General features: G+C 47.5%; 1 protein-coding gene across 1 annotated transcript in view; it reads right to left on the reverse strand.

Moving 5' to 3' along the window:
• Positions 1-5,755: 5,755 nt before the first annotated feature.
• Positions 5,756-17,598, reverse strand: part of LOC146360327 (uncharacterized) — a 58,372-nt gene continuing 46,529 nt past the window's right edge. Inside the window, exons 4-5 of the mRNA XM_084823784.1 lie at positions 8,520-12,177; positions 5,756-6,130 (exon numbers count right to left, since the gene is read on the reverse strand). Coding sequence (XP_084679910.1) covers positions 5,910-6,130; positions 8,520-12,177 — 3,879 coding nt within the window. The 3' untranslated portion in view covers positions 5,756-5,909. The remainder of the gene's footprint in view (positions 6,131-8,519; positions 12,178-17,598) is intronic.

Raw genomic sequence — 17,598 nt, forward strand, 5'->3', positions numbered from 1 at the left:
TTGGCAGCTTCACCATCTGTTGTAATTCCCACTAGTATTTCAAAGGAGACATCAGTGCACTGACATGCCTTTCCCACTGCTTCTAGCAAACCTTCTGCTCCTGTTTTCTCAGGCTGAATCACTCCAATGAAGGCACAATGAATCTCAGCTGGGTTATCTTTCAGGATGTACCTAGCAACAACAAATTTATTATCTTTATTTTGTCTATCTACACTTCCATCAACTTGAAGAGAGAAACAAATAGCTGTTGCCAGGTGCTGTGCAAGTTTCATAGGATCATAGACTCATAGAATAGTAGGGTTGGAAGGGGCCTATAAGACCATCGAGTCCAACCCGCTGCTCAATGCAAGAATCCAAGTCAGAGCATCCCCGACAGATGGCTGTCCAGCCTCACCTTGAATGCCTCCAGTGGGGGAGAGCCCACCACCTCCCTAGGTCATTGGTTCCATTGTCGTATTGCTCTAACAGTCAGGAAGTTTTTCCTGATGTTCAGCCGGAATCTGGCTTCCTGTAACTTGAGCCCATTATTCTGTGTGCTGCACTCTGGGATGATAGAGAAGAGATCCTGACCTTCCTCTCTGTGACAACCTTTCAAGTACGTGAAGAGTGCTATCATGTCTCCCCTCACTCTTCTCTTCTCAAGGTGGAACAGGCCCAGTTCTTTCAGTCTCTCTTCACAGGGCTTTGTTTCCAGTCCCCTGATCATCTTTGTTGCCCTCCTCTGAACCCTCTCCAGTTTGTCTGTATCCTTCTTAAAATGTGGCGCCCAGAACTGGACACAGTACTCCAGATGAGGCCTAACCAGTGCTGAGTAGAGGGGAACTAGTACTTCCTGGGATTTGGAAGCTATGCTTCTATTACTGCAGAAGTATTAGCATTTGCCTTTTTTTGCAGCCACATCACATTGTTGGCTCATATTCAGCTTGTGATCGACAACAATTCCAAAATCCTTCTCATTTATAGTATTGTTGAGCCAGGTATCCCCCATCTTGTAACTGTGCATTTGGTTTCTTTTTCCTAGGTGCAGAACTTGGCATTTATCCCTATTAAATGTCATTCTGTTATTTTCTGCCCAGAGTTCCAGCCTATCAAGATCACTTTGAATTCTCTTTCTGTCTTCCAGGGTATTAGCTATTCTGCCCAATTTTGTGTCATCTGCAAATGTGATCAGCATTCCCTGCACCTCCTCCTCCAAGTCATTCATAAAAATGTTGAAGAGCACTGGGCCCAGGACTGAGCCCTGCAGCACCCCACTCATTACCTCTCCCCAGTTTGAGAAGATCCCATTGATAAGCACTCTTTGAGTCCCATTCTGTAGCCAACTGTGGATCCACCCAATTGTTGATTCATCGAGCCCACTTTTCACTAGTTTGCTCATCAGGATATCATGGGGCACTTTGTCGAAAGCGTTGCTGAAGTCGAGGTATATTATGTCCACAGCATTCCCACAGTCCATTAGGGAGATTACTTGATCAAAAAAATGAGATCAGATTCATCTGGCAGGACTTGTTCTTGACAAATCCATGTTGCATTCGAGTCATCACTGCATTGTTTTCAAGGTGCTTCCAGATGGATTGCTTTATCATCTGCTCCAGAATTTTCCCAGGGATTGGTGTCAGACTGACTGGTCTGTAATTCCCAGGTTCCTCCTTTTTACCCTTTTTGAAGATGGGGACAACATCAGCCCTCCTCCAGTCATCTGGCACTTCACCTGTCCTCCATGATTTCTCAAAGAGAATAGACAGTGGTTCTGAGAGCTCTTCTGCCAGTTCCTTTATTACTCTAGGGTGCAGTTCATCTGGCCCTGGAGATATGAACTCATTCAATGTAATTAGGTGTTACTTGACCATATGCCTATCAATCTCAAGCTGCAATCCTGCCCCTTCAGCCTGTACTTCGCCTTTGCCAAGGGGCTCATGGACCCTCATTCGGGAGAAGACTGAGCCAAAGTAGGAATTGAGCACTTCTGCCTTTTCTTTGTCATCTGTTATCATTTCACCATCCTTGTTTCATAGTTGAACCACCATTTCTTTCTTCTGTCTTTTGCTATGCACGTATCTGAAGAAAGCCTTTGTGCTGCTTTTAGCATCTCTCGCTAACCTCAGCTCATTCTCAGCTTTAGCCTTCCTGACACCATCCCTGCAATTCTGTGATGCCTATCTGTACTCTTCCTTTGTAGCTTGTCCTTCCTTCCACTTCTGATATGTGTGCTTTTTTTTTGTTTTCAGGTCATCTCTAAGCTTTTTTTGAAGCTAAATTGGCTTCTTCTCTTGTCTTCCGCCTTCTTTTCTTGTTGGGATTGTTTGTAATTGTGCCTTTAGAATTTCCTTTTTTTAAAACTCCCACCTATCTTGGACTCCTCTTCTCATTAGAGTCACTTGCCATGGGACCTTACTGATCATTGTTCTGAGTTTATTAAAATTGGCTTTCCTACAATCCAGGGTACGCATTTGGCTATACTTGGCTTTTGCTTCCTTTAGAACCACGAACTGATGTATAATATGGTCACTTTCCCCCAGAGTTCCTGTCACTGCTACTTGATCCACTAAGTCTTCTCTGTTGGTTAGGATCAAGTCAAGGATAGCTGATCCTCTAGTTCCTTCCTCTACTTTCTGTAGGAGGAAATTATCAGCAACACAAGTCAGGAATCTCTTGGAGGGGCCATGATTTGCAGAATTTGTCTCCCAGCAAATATCAGGGAAATTGAAGTCCCCCATTACTACTACATCATGCTTCCTTGAAACATCGGCAATTTGCTTTTCAAAAGTTTCATCCTCGTCTTCTCCTTGATTGGGGCTGAAAATTATCAAGCTGAAAACCCCGGTTGTTGGCACTCAGCTGTCCTCATACTGGTTATGCTTGCAATATTGCCATGAACGAGGAGTAGCTGTTGCCAATAGCGAATCATTATACACATCACTACATAGATCAACCAGGTGATTTACTACAACTGTTGGATGCTGCTTCAGACTTCTCACTCAAGGATGCTTGTCTTATGGTTGTTCCCACAGCCTTGCAGCTTCACTTGCTTCTGATGCAGTTTTGTGTGCCTTGGATCCCAGATGATCAATTAGTCTTTCAAGTTTCTGCTTGCTTTCAACCCAGATCCCAATGGCCAGTGGAACAATCCCATTTCTAGAAAAAATTAGCAGATTCTGTTTCATATGTTTTCCAGGTAATGCAGCAGATGTAACATCTTCTATGCTTTCCATCAACTTATTAAATCAACTTATTTAGAAAACAGTATTTCTTCAATAGTAAGTCCAGGACTGTTTTATCCCCTTTATACCAACGTGCTGATGTGCTTGAAGTTTCAAGAGCAAGATTACTGAAATAATCAAACCTTGTCGTGGTTGTGAGCTGTGACTCTTCTATTTCCTCATTTTCTGGATGGGTGACAATGTTAGCACGTGCAGCAATTGTTGACTGAGACTTAGGATAGATTTAAGTAGATTCTGAACAGACAACTCCTTACATTGAACCGTTGCAGATGATGCTGTAATTGCAGCAATGATGGTTTTCTCTGAAGAGGGTCTGGGGAAATATGAGGTGGTACTGCTGATTTGGGGTCCAATTTTGGCTTAGCTGCTTCAGGGGCAGCAGCAGTGCAAGTGAAGAAGGTTATTTTCTGCTGAATTGTTTGTTGAGCATCTGTCTGCAGTTTTTTGTTTTCTTCCTTCTTCTTCTGGTCCATGTCACTCAAATTTGAACATTTCATATTGCCAATATTCTTTATTTGCAGAATGTACCTGTAACTTTACAAATTGTGGCCGGCTGACGGATGCTATGAACAGATTCCCCACCATCCGCTCCGGGGGGGGGAATCCGGGGGGGAGGCGATCCATTCCTCCCCCCTGCCGGAATCCTCCAGAGCAGCTCCGCTCCGTGAGGATTCCACGGCGGTGCTCGGCTTATGGGCCACTTACCTGACCCATTTGCCTCCGCGCCGATTGCCATGTTGCTTTAAAAAAGGGTGATCGGCAGGATGTGCCCATAGACATATGCAAAACAGAGCCGTGAGACTCTGCGTATAAGTCTATGGGCACATCCTGCCGATCACCTTTAAAAAAAAAAAAAGGTGATCAGCATGGAGGTGAACGGCTCCGATTAAGCAAGCAGCCAAGAGCCATTCCTCACAGAATCCTCCTGGAGCGGAGGTAAGTGGGGCCATCCCGCCGCGGATTCCGGAGATGTTAGAGAAATCTGCCGCAGATTCAAATGAGGCTGGATTCTTTGGAATCCAGCCTCATTTGAATCCACGGCAGATTTCTCTAACATCCTCAGTCATAGGAGTCAGAAGAAAAGTCGCACTCCCTCTTTCATCCATAGGGGCAGACTAGAGGCAAAATCCCCCTTTGTGCAGCACAATAGAGCTTCGAGTGCCATTTTTCAGCCACTTAGGGGTGCTCAGGGGACAGGAAATTAACTTGCTGGTGGGCAGATGGGGCCCATAACTCTCTTATGGCAGGCAACAGTTCTCTGGGTGGGAAGTCTCTTCGGTGGTCACCCTCCCAAGTTGTACGGTGTTATTTGTTTGACTATTCAGTGATTATCTGATCTGTGAAAAGTGGGCCAGGAAAAAAAAAAACTCTTCCACCCCTCCCCCTGTGTTGTTACTTCTTCCTTTTTGGTTAGGGTTACTTTCTATGATATGGGAATGGAATTCTGTATATGTTCAGAGGTCAGGCCTTAATTCCTAAGAAAAGTGTTAGGGCTCAAAAGTGCAAGGCTGCCCAAAGACCATGCCATCTGCCCTCGAAACCCTGCTGCTTAATGTATTAATTAACTTATTAATTAATATATATTAATTAATTTCTATAAAAGACATCTGGTTATAAGATAAATCTAGCTGTATACAGACTAGACCGATGATCAGTGGTTGCCAACATACTGACATTATCATTTGAGAGAATCTCTGAACCAGGACATATGCAGCAGTATTCACTCCCAGTTTGTTCGTTTGTTTTCCAGTTTGAACCACTTTCACCTCAATGCAAATGTCAGGGCTTGTACATGATAGAGAGGCTTCCATGTGCAAGCCATCTGAAAAGAAATAGACACCCAGTAACCATTCTTTTAAAAAGTGCCTTGAAAGGTGCACATTTTGAATGGGAAAAGTATGCATTTCCATGAACATTTTTCAAAAGTTTACATGTTCCCCCCAGTTGACTAAAGCATGAAAGTGTGTGTGTGTGTGTCTGTGTGCGTGTGTGTGTGTGTGGTTGAAAAATTCGCATTTTAAAGTTTGCATTAAAAAAAAATGCAATGTGTGAGCCTTTTCAGGGAAATTTCAGGGAGCCAGTGTGGTGTAGTGGTGAGAGTGTTGGACTGGGAGCCAGGAGATCCGGGTTCTAGTCCCCACTCGGCCATGGAAGCTCACTGGGTGAATTTGGGCCAGTCACAGACTCTCAGCCCAACCTACCTCACAGGGCTATTGTTGTGAGGATAAAATGGAGAGGAGGAGGATTATGTATGCCACCTTGGGTTCCTTATGGAGGAGAAAAGGCGGGATATAAATGCAGTAAATGAATGAATGAATGAATGAATGAATGCACTGTTCTTCACATTTGGGGTTGCAAGACGGGGCAAGTTCTGATTATCTGTGAAATTCTCATACATCTGTAGTGGTGGTACAGCTGAACTTCAGCATGGGCTGATGAAAAACCATGGCTGCAACTGCTTCCCAGGTCATGCAAAAAGGACTCCAGTCAAGACTGCTCTGAAGGACATACCAACAATGACAGCACAACTGAATCATATTCTGCGACAGGCACTTTAAAAATAGGGTTCCAAAACCACATTTTATTTAAACATGAATTTAATGAGTCGATCCCAGTGGTGTGTCTCTGTATTCTTTAACACGAGCACAGCCCTGTTTCTTTTCTTCAAGAAAAGGTTGGTCTCTTTTATTACGGTATCAGGGTTAATATCACATTTATGTCTGTGGGTTTGCGGTGCTTGCCATATTGCTTACTTAGGCAGCATAACCTCCCAAGACCGCAGTGGACTGGGATCTTTACCCCAGATTTGCATTTTGCTCTTGGTGGCTTACAGACGCCTCCCAGCTTTCGACAGCGTGTAGCCAATGCATGGAAGAATTTTAGGATGACGTATTTGTTGGGAAATTGTCCTGCAAAGGAAAAAAATGGCAATAATTTCTCTCCCTTTTCTGTTCTTAGAGACATGCACATAAATAACAAGGAGAGATGCGTTATGAACTCTTTCCCACTCACCTCAAATTCCCAGTGCCCTGCCCCCAAATTTAGAAAGAACTCAGAACATTTTCCAAGCTAATCTGAGACTTTTACAAGAAAATACAAGTCTCTGGTTCTCTCTGTCCCCCAAATGCTCTCCCTTACAACTCTACCAAGCACCCTTTGCTCCTTCCCTTTATTTACCCAAATAGAAACAGCAGCAATGATGAGAGAAACAATGGAAGCCTGCAGTGGGGAAGGAGGCAGGAATGCTGCTTCACCAGGACTGTAGCTCAGTGGTAGCGCCCCTGCTTCTCATGCACATGGTTCCAGGTTCAATCCCCGGTATCTCCACATAGAACTGGAACTATTCCTGCCTGAAACCCTGGAGATCCGCTGCTGCCAGTCAGCATTGACAATGCTGGGCTATATGGAACAGTGATCTGACTAGGATAAGGCAGCTTCCTATATTTCTATATTCCTATGTTCTCTTTCATAAGAAGAGCCATGCTGGATCAGATCAGGGGTTTGATCCAGCCAGCTGCCCACAGGAAACTTCTAAGCAGGACATTAGTGCAATGGCACCCTTCTACCCACGTTCCCCAGCAACTGGTGCTCATAGGCATATTGCCTCTCCTACTGGAGGTAGCATATAGCCATCAGGACTAGTAGCCATTCCTTATCTGCCATGAATTTGTCCAGTCCCCTTTTAAAGCCATCCGAAGTGGTGGGGATCAGTACATCTTGTGGAAGTAAATTCCACAGTTTAACTCTGTGCTGTGTGAAGGAGTCCTTCCTTTTATCTGTCCTGAACCTCCCACCTTTCAGCTTCATGGGATGACCCCATTGGATTCTAGTATTATGAGAGAGGGAGAAAAATAGCACTCGAGCTCCCTGGCATCTCCCTGTGGTTCTCCCAGAGGCCACACAGTAGCCACTGAATTTTATGGACAGGTGAACTGCTGCTTTTCACGGTTTCTCTCTTCAACTGTGGTTGTTGCTTTTATATATTGCACTTCATTTTTTATTAGTCTGTTGTAAGCTGTTCTAGACAAGCAAGGCTCAAGAATGCAAGTGGTGGGGCGGAATCTTCCAGATAACCTGTCTGCATCTTTGGGGAGTAAGTGCTGAAAGACAGCTATAACAACATGACCGGAGAGAACAGGAACTTCATCCTTCTCTAACGCTTCTGTAACTGTGGCATTACTCAGATCTGGGGCTGACTGAGTGGTACTGTTGTGAGAGGGCACAACAGGTATCTCCTGTCAGTGCTTTGACCAAGGGTGCTCCCAGATGAGGCTTTTATGGTGCCCTCACCCTCCTTCATTCACAAAACTTTTCAGGGAGGTCCACGCAATGTCACCTTCCTCTCGCAAGCCTCCTGGGTTTTCCCACCACCTCTTCCGTCTCTTTCCTTACTGCAGAGAATCCATTAAGAAAAAAGGGGATTGCTGCACAATGCCTTCCAACTGGTAGCTCTAGGAGCCTTCTGCCTGGAAGCACCCAGAGATGGAGGCACCATATATTGAAGTCATTGCCCCAGTTGATTATTGGGTTAGGCACTGGATTCAGTCTTCCACACAACTGGAAAGCCTTGTCATATTGTACCTGTATCATTTCTTACACAATCATGTTTGGTGAAAAATATCTAGGTACTTGAGAAGAGACTTATTGCCGTGGCTGTGTCCATAGAACAACCCCCCATATAGGTGGTGGATCTGGAAAACCAATGGTCCCAGTTCCATTCTGCAAGCTTGCCTTTAATTGTCTACTGGTACCTGGCTTCTCCTTTATACTCATCTATTATGGGAGTCCCAAAACCAACAAGAATGTTTCTGTGTATGCCTCATGCCATATTTTTGGTGTTCAGATGGTCTCCAAGAGCCATGGACACCTTGCCATGAGGCGCTGGATGTGCATCCTAAGAGCCACATAGTAAAGAAGGTGAGGAGGACAAAAAGGCAGAACACCTGCTTTGTATGCAGAAGTTCCCAGCATTGATCCCTGGCATTTCCAGGTAGGGCTGAGAAAGATTCTGCCTGAAACCTTAGAGAGTTGCTGCCAGTCATGGTAAACAATATGGAGCTATATGGACCAGTGGTTTACAGCTTTGCTTGTTTCCATGCTCCTGCCAAGAGACATAGACCACTATCCCTGTCCATTGGGACCTTGATTGCATGATGAAAAAATGATGTTCATCTGGGTAGCTCTGAAGGGCAAAATAATGCAGATGCTTCATGTCCCCAGTCATTTGGGAGAGTTATACGACACAGAACAGCCCAGGCCAATGTGCCCATATGGAATAACAAATGTAAATACACTCACCTACAGGAGCAGAGCCTTCCTGCCCTGGGATAGGGACAGGCACTATTCCAGGGAGGAAAGACTCATCAACTTCATCCTGTGACTTGGCATCCCCTTCAGAAAGGCCAAATCCACTTTCTACATGCATTGCAAATATTTCCTCATCGGAAGAGGGAAATACAGTGCCTTCCTGCTCTAAGTCTATTTCTTCTTCTGAAGGGGAAACTTTGGTGCCATTCTGCTTAGAGGCTGGTTCCTGTTCCGAAGGAGGAGATGCAGTTCCCTTCTCTTCGGATTCTTGTTCCTGTTGTGAAGGAGGAGCTTCAGTGCCTGTCTGTTCAGATTGTTGTTCCTGCTCTGAAGGAGGAGATTCGGTGCCTGTCTGTTCGGATTCCTGTTCCTGCTGTGAAGGAGGAGATTCGGTGCCTGTCTGTTCGTATTCCTGTTCCTGCTGTGAAGGAGGAGATTCGGTGCCTGTCTGTTCGGATTCTTGTTCCTGCTCTGAAGGAGGAGATTCGGTGCCTGTCTGTTCGTATTCCTGTTCCTGCTGTGAAGGAGGAGATTCGGTGCCTGTCTGTTCGGATTCCTGTTCCTGTTGTGAAGGAGGAGCTTCAGTGCCTGTCTGTTCAGATTGTTGTTCCTGCTCTGAAGGAGGAGATTCGGTGCCTGTCTGTTCGGATTCCTGTTCCTGCTGTGAAGGAGGAGATTCGGTGCCTGTCTGTTCGGATTCCTGTTCCTGCTGTGAAGGAGGAGATTCTGTGCCTGTCTGTTCGGATTCTTGTTCCTGCTCTGAAGGAGGAGATTCGGTGCCTGTCTGTTCGGATTCTTGTTCCTGCTCTGAAGGAGGAGATTCGGTGCCTGTCTGTTCGGATTCCTGTTCCTGAGGAGATTCGGTGCCTGTCTGTTCGGATTCCTGTTCCTGAGGAGATTCGGTGCCTGTCTGTTCGGATTCCTGTTCCTGAGGAGATTCAGTGCCTGTCTGTTCGGATTCCTGTTCCTGCTGTGAAGGAGGAGATTCAGTGCTGGTCTGTTCAGATTCCTGTTCCAGCTGTGAAGGAGGAGATTCGGTGCCTGTCTGTTCGGATTCCTGTTCCTGCTGTGAAGGAGGAGATTCAGTGCCTGTCTGTTCGGATTCCTGTTCCTGAGGAGATTCGGTGCCTGTCTGTTCGGATTCCTGTTCCTGAGGAGATTCGGTGCCTGTCTGTTCGGATTCCTGTTCCTGAGGAGATTCGGTGCCTGTCTGTTCGGATTCCTGTTCCTGCTGTGAAGGAGGAGATTCTGTGCCTGTCTTTTCAGATTCCTGTTCCTGCTGTGAAGGAGGAGATTCGGTGCCTGTCTGTTCGGATTGTTGTTCCTGCTGTTCCTGAGGAGATTCGGTGCCTGTCTGTTCGGATTCCTGTTCCTGAGGAGATTTGGTGCCTCTCTGTTCGGATTCCTGTTCCTGAGGAGATTTGGTGCCTGTCTGTTCGGATTCCTGTTCCTGCTGTGAAGGAGGAGATTCAGTGCCTGTCTGTTCGGATTCCTGTTCCTGAGGAGATTCGGTGCCTGTCTGTTCGGATTCCTGTTCCTGAGGAGATTTGGTGCCTCTCTGTTCGGATTCCTGTTCCTGAGGAGATTTGGTGCCTGTCTGTTCGGATTCCTGTTCCTGCTGTGAAGGAGGAGATTCTGTGCCTGTCTTTTCAGATTCCTGTTCCTGCTGTGAAGGAGGAGATTCGGTGCCTGTCTGTTCGGATTGTTGTTCCTGCTGTGAAGGAGGAGATTCAGTGCCTGTCTGTTCGGATTCCTGTTCCTGAGGAGATTCGGTGCCTGTCTGTTCGGATTCCTGTTCCTGAGGAGATTCAGTGCCTGTCTGTTCGGATTCCTGTTCCTGAGGAGATTCAGTGCCTGTCTGTTCGGATTCCTGTTCCTGAGGAGTTTCGGTGCCTGTCTGTTCGGATTCCTGTTCCTGAGGAGATTCAGTGCCTGTCTGTTCGGATTCCTGTTCCTGAGGAGATTCGGTGCCTGTCTGTTCGGATTCCTGTTCCTGAGGAGATTCAGTGCCTGTCTGTTCGGATTCCTGTTCCTGCTGTGAAGGAGGAGATTCGGTGCTGGTCTGTTCAGATTCCTGTTCCAGCTGTGAAGGAGGAGATTCGGTGCCTGTCTGTTCAGATTCCTGTTCCTGCTGTGAAGGAGGAGATTCGGTGCCTGTCTGTTCGGATTCCTGTTCCTGAGGAGATTCGGTGCCTGTCTGTTCGGATTCCTGTTCCTGAGGAGATTCGGTGCCTGTCTGTTCGGATTCCTGTTCCTGAGGAGATTCGGTGCCTGTCTGTTCGGATTCCTGTTCCTGCTGTGAAGGAGGAGATTCTGTGCCTGTCTTTTCAGATTCCTGTTCCTGCTGTGAAGGAGGAGATTCGGTGCCTGTCTGTTCGGATTGTTGTTCCTGCTGTGAAGGAGGAGATTCGGTGCCTGTCTGTTCGGATTCCTGTTCCTGAGGAGATTCGGTGCCTGTCTTTTCAGATTCCTGTTCCTGCTGTTCCTGAGGAGATTCGGTGCCTGTCTGTTCGGATTCCTGTTCCTGCTGTGAAGGAGGAGATTCGGTGCCTGTCTGTTCGGATTCCTGTTCCTGCTGTGAAGGAGGAGATTCGGTGCCTGTCTTTTCAGATTCCTGTTCCTGCTGTGAAGGAGGAGATTCGGTGCCTGTCTGTTCGGATTCCTGTTCCTGCTGTGAAGGAGGAGATTCGGTGCCTGTCTTTTCAGATTCCTGTTCCTGCTGTGAAGGAGGAGATTCGGTGCCTGTCTTTTCAGATTCCTGTTCCTGCTGTTCCTGAGGAGATTCGGTGCCTGTCTGTTCGGATTCCTGTTCCTGCTGTTCCTGAGGAGATTCGGTGCCTGTCTGTTCGGATTCCTGTTCCTGCTGTTCCTGAGGAGATTCAGTGCCTGTCTGTTCGGATTCCTGTTCCTGCTGTGAAGGAGGAGATTCGGTGCTGGTCTGTTCAGATTCCTGTTCCTGCTGTGAAGGAGGAGATTTGGTGCCTGTCTGTTCGGATTCCTGTTCCTGCTGTGAAGGAGGAGATTCGGTGCCTGTCTGTTCGGATTCCTGTTCCTGAGGAGATTCGGTGCCTGTCTGTTCGGATTCCTGTTCCTGAGGAGATTCGGTGCCTGTCTGTTCGGATTCCTGTTCCTGCTGTGAAGGAGGAGATTCTGTGCCTGTCTTTTCAGATTCCTGTTCCTGCTGTGAAGGAGGAGATTCGGTGCCTGTCTGTTCGGATTGTTGTTCCTGCTGTGAAGGAGGAGATTCGGTGCCTGTCTGTTCGGATTCCTGTTCCTGAGGAGATTCGGTGCCTGTCTTTTCAGATTCCTGTTCCTGCTGTTCCTGAGGAGATTCAGTGCCTGTCTGTTTGGATTCCTGTTCCTGCTGTGAAGGAGGAGATTCGGTGCCTGTCTGTTTGGATTCCTGTTCCTGCTCTGAAGGAGGAGATTCGGTGCCTGTCTGTTTGGATTCCTGTTCCTGCTGTGAAGGAGGAGATTCGGTGCCTGTCTGTTTGGATTCCTGTTCCTGCTGTGAAGGAGGAGATTCGGTGCCTGTCTTTTCAGATTCCTGTTCCTGCTGTGAAGGAGGAGATTCGGTGCCTGTCTGTTCGGATTCCTGTTCCTGCTGTGAAGGAGGAGATGCAGTTCCCTTCTGTTTGGTTTTTTGTTCCTTTTGTGAAGGGAGAGGTGCAGGGCCTTTGTGTTTAGGGATTGGTTCTTGTTTTGAATGGCCAGGATGCTTTCCATGTTTCTTACCCTTTCTGGGATGAGCTGAAAAAAGCAGTCAGACACTGAGCTTTTGCAGTTCCTGCTATTGTCCATTTAAGTACCCACCATAAGCAAACACCTGGGAAGAGATCAGTGGTGCTTCCAGATGGAAGCCTCCCAGTGCAATCAAGCAGTTTCTTTTCTCATGTATGATACAATCAGAATTGCAGTTTACTTTCTACACATTAGATCTATATTCTGCTATGTTCCATCCACACTAGTCAGATGGGACATAGCTGTGTGGGTGGAGAAAGGACCATTCCTCTCTCTTCTCCTTCTCTCCTCATTTCTGTAATGCAGTGGCAGGCTCTGTAAAGAGTCTCTGCTGGTCTTAAAGATGAAAATATTGTCTATAAAATTGTCCTCCACCAGAAGAAGCAGAAAAGCAGCTTATTGGAGCCTTGAACTACACAGCCTTTTCAATGTTACAAAGGCTCATCCCTAAACAGATTCCCCTCCCAATCAGCAATACAATGTAGGGATGGCGGAGAAATCCGCCACCGACTCCAATGAGGCCGGATTCTTTAGAATCCGTCCCCCAGAGTCCGTGGCAGAACGGACTACTCCCCCCGCCTCCCCCCCCGCCTCCCCCCCAAAAAAAATTCTCCCCGGACGGACCCTACCTGCTGCCGGCCGGTCCGGGTCCATCTGCTGCCATCCGTCCACTGACCTGGACTGCGGATGCAAATGGTGTCCGGCGTAGCCGACGCCATTTGCGTCCCTGTTCTTTTCCTGATAGGCTACATAAATATTTACGTAGCCTATCACGAAAAGAGTAGCTACGCCATTTGCGTCCTTGCTCTTTGCCATGATAGGCTATGTAAATATTTACGTAGCCTATCACTGAAAAGGGCAGGGATGCAAATGGCGTCGACTACACCGGACGCCATTTGCGTCCGAAGCCCGGCAGCAGATGGAAGTCTGGCTGCTGCTGGGGAGGATTCCAGCGGGAGGGACAAATCGCCTCTCCCCACCCCGCAGATGCCTGAACTGGAACGGGTTGAGTATTTCATACACCCTAATACAATCTTTCCCTGATTTGCAGCTACCTGAACTGGAGAAGGCAGCTCTCTACCCCCACACACACACGCACACACATGCACACATCCCCAAAGACCACCAAGCTGTCTCGAAAATTGCTAATAAAAACAAGATTCTTGCACAATTCTGTTTCATCGCAATTGCCCTAACACTTTTTTGTTTATTTTTTTTTTTAACAAAGCAAGCTGCACAGCAAACTGCAAAACATTAAATGAGTGATTGCAGAGCTGGGGCTGGAGACATAGTGCACTGGGAGGAATGTCATAAAGGAAGGGATTAATGAAGTAGCTGCTAATAGGGATGAGTCGATGGCACAGCGTCTGTGCTTGGCCAGTGTTCCAGCCGCCGCTTGCCCAGATGAGCCAGGCCATGGGAGCCTTTGGAGAGCTCCGCGACCCTTCTGCTTGCATCCAGGCCTGACTGGTGCATGTCTTCCTGCCCTGCGAGCACCTCTGCTGCCATAGTAGCCAGGAGGGGGGAGGGGGAGAAGGGAGCACCACTCTCCTCTTCCCCCCCATCCCATGGCCCTCTTGTTGTCCCCCTGCCCTGTTGGCACTGCTGCCACTGCAGTAGCCAAGGTGGGAGGGGAAGAAGGAAGCAGCAGCACCAGCAGCTACAGGCAGGCTGATCCCAGGAGCAGCCACCATCAGCGCCCCACGGCTTGGCAAGCAGGGTCCAGGAAGCCAACCACGGGGGAGCCCACCGGCCTCCCAGACCCAGTCGGGCACCCGTGACAACCCTAGCTGCTAATGCTGGTTTGGAGAACGAGAAACATCTTGTAGCAATTGTATGCATACACTTAAAAAAAAAAAAAAAGCATATGTGTAACAAAGGTCAAAGGCAAATGGTGAAACTCTTTTGGGAAAGGAGTTGAGTTGTAAGATAGAAATGACTCTGCAGCGGAAGATGCATGCCATCAACGAAGGAGGGGTATTTCCAACCCTGCCTCGATTGCACATTTTCCTGTCCACACCTGCAATGAGATTGCACCGCTGTTCTGCTGATTCCCTCCTTAACAGATTTCCTGCGATAAGAAGATGGATGCAGCACTGAGAAAGCATGGGCTGATAATGACGTCACTGGAAACCCACACAGTCAGCCACACACTCACACCTACACACACAGACCAATGAAATGAAACTAAATGAACTACGATGATGGTACAATAAAGCCTCATCCGGAAGCACCTAAGGGTTTCTTCCAGATGAGGCTTTTATCACCTCATTCATTGAATTGGGAGGGGGGGCACAAACAACCATGTCTTCCACTCATCACCCTCCCATCTTTTCCCACTACTTTGTCCATCTTTTTTTCTTACTGCACAAAATCCACTAAGGGAAAAAGACAGAATTCTTGCACAATGCCTTCTGATTAGTAACTCTAGGAGCCCTCCATCTGGTAGTGCCCTAGGTCAACGGAAGGAGCCACAGAGTCTGTTGTCCAGCTAAGGAACTACTGTCGAAGTTCAGTCTCTACTTCCATTTTCTCTGGTCTCCAGCCCCCTCCCCATGTGAATCTGTTCTTGCAAGTTATCACATCTCACCTAGCAGGCAGCCCTATAAGAGAGGATGGTCTCTGATTCATCATTTCAAGGGGTACCTGCTGGGTGAGATGCTGGTTTTGGCTAGAGATGTTAGAGAAATCCATTGCAGATTCAAATGAGGCTGGATTCTTTGGAATTTTTTGGAATCCAGGCTCCAGAATCCCTGGCGGATCAGCCCCATTTACCTCCACTCTGCGAGGATTCTGTGCAGGACAGCACTTGGCTGCTTGCTCAGCTGGAGCCATTCTCCTCCACGCTGATCGCCTTTTTTAAAAAAACAATAGCGATCGGCAGGATGTGGCCATAGACCTATACACAAATAGAGCTGTGAATCTTGCGTATAAGTCCATGTGACCATAGGCTTATAGGCAAGATTCATGGATCTATTTTGCGTATAAATCTATGGGCACATCCTGCTGATCACCTTCTTTTAAAAAACAAAAAAAAGTGGCGATCGGCGTGGAGGAGAATGGCTCCGGCCATCCAGGTAAGCGGCCCTCAAGCCAGGCAGCTCCGCAGAATCCTCACGAAGCGGAGCCGCTCCGGAGGATTCCGGGGGGGAGGAACGGATCGCCTCCTGCCCCGCCCCCCGGGCAGATTCCCCACCATCTGCCCAGATTTAATGGTGGGGAATCCATACATCCCTAGTTTTGGCATGCATGCCTTGCATCGCTGTCAGGTAATTTTGATCAGGAAACTTTGTTGAGCTGGACCACAATACTGAGAGACAGTTTCAACCTTTTTTTACCCACCAAGCAGCTGGCAGATTGCTCTTGAAACTCCTGTGTCCTGGAAGAGGCCTCTGGGTAATATCTTGTTGATCAAATGGATGACTTCTCAGTGGATGTGAATGAAGGCATTGAAACCAGCCAGTCCGGTCCTCAAGTGGTCACAGATCAGAGCATGGGGCAGTGATTGACTGGCAGACCTCCCAAAGGCCAAGTGGCCCACTATTTCCTGCAAGGATGCAGGTATCTCTAGGACAATATCCCATGTCCTGATAGGAGTATGCTGCCTGCTAACAGGAAAATAGCAGCTAACAGATTCATCAGCCTGTGGGACCAGAAACTCTCCCACAAAGCTACTGAAGCTCAGCTATGATGTCACTGCTGAGGGTGCCATGATCCTGGATAGATTCGGGAGAATCTACTCTGGGAAATAAAAGTTGGCCATCCTTGATCCAAAGTAACTGAGGAAATAAGAGAAGGCCAGAGGGCAAGAGAGTGAGAGAGGAAGAAAAACCGGGGAAGAGAATAAGCAGAGAGACAAAGAATTCACAATACAGCTTTTGAATCAGCCAATTTGACCATCATAAGAACATAAGAAGAGCCCTGCTGGATCAGGCCAAGGGTCCATCTAGTCCAGCAGTCTGTTCACACAGTGGCCAACCAGCTGCCCACAGGAAACCCACAAGCAGGCCATGAGTGCAACAGCACCCTCCTGCCCATGTTCCCCAGCAACTGGTGTACATAGGCTGACTGTCTCTGGTACTGGAGGTAACACATAGCCATCAAGACTAGTAGCCATTGATAACCTAGATAGATACACAGATCCTCAAATCCCTGGAGTATCCATTTCCTAATGTGGGGGCATTTGCTTGTTAGCACGGGCCCTTTTGTTGGGCGGGGGTTAAATCTCACTTGCAAAGCTGATGGGAATGGCCATGACAACACTGCTGTGAACCCTTCAATCCCATCCTGCATGACTGGGGAGAATCTGAGACACAAGTTGAGCTGAAGTAGGGATGTGTGAAGTTCTCCGGACTTCCGCCCAGCCCCTGCCCCCGCTCGCCGGTCTCTGGACCGTGCTTGAGCCCCTCCTATGCTCAGCGAGCAGCCCGCACTAACCTGAGTGGCCTTGTCGAGCTCTGCAGTCACCATTTCTAAAAAAAATAAAATGGCAATCGCAAAAATGTGAATGTTTTTGTATGCATGAAAATGCGAGTGTTTGTGAATGCGCATATTCTCATGTGTGAAATGTACATTTCTGCAAAGGCACACATTAGTGTGTGTGCAAAAATGTGCATTTTCTGTAAAATATGCATTTTCATGCATAGGCAAATATGTGCATTGCAAAAATGCGCATTTTCACATGTGTGCAAATTTGCGCATTTTTGCGATCACCATTTCATTTCTCAAAAAATGGCAACCGCAAAGCTCAATGAGGCTGCTGGGGTGAATGCAGACCATTCACCGAGTGTGGGCAGGGGGTGAGAAGGGGCAGGGGCTCAGCGAGCGGGGCTTGGGGGTGTGGGCAGGAGCAGGTCTGCCGGATTCCCAGACTGAATCAGGCACCCGTGCCATCCTTAAACTGAAGATATTGACCATCTTTGTTTAGCAGAATGAAAAGCAGAAAGGAAGGCCAAAGTGGAGGAGACTGAGGATGTGCAGAAGCAATGGTGTGGAAAACGGGGTCACCTGTAAGGATTCCCCCACCCCACATCCCTGTTGTACAACACCAAACACTATCAAAATTAACTGGCTGCCACCACCTTCCAATTAAATCAAAGCTGATAGGAAATCCTATATAAATGACCTATTTGTGGATCATCCACAGACACTGGGAAGGTTCTAAGCACTTCGTAGCATGGACCAAGCATGGAATGGGTAGGGCTGGAGTGTGAAATTAACCCCTAAGAAACAAACATCTAGTTATATAAAGTAAAATCAGCGCTTTATTAAAGGGATCAAGGTTTACCGGGTTTTTACAGTTGGGTGGAAAGATGGGAAAAGTTCACTT

This window comes from Heloderma suspectum, chromosome 1, assembly GCF_057233095.1.
Source record: "Heloderma suspectum isolate Gila_16-S chromosome 1, 16-S_ref, whole genome shotgun sequence".
Lineage (NCBI taxonomy): Eukaryota > Metazoa > Chordata > Lepidosauria > Squamata > Helodermatidae > Heloderma > Heloderma suspectum.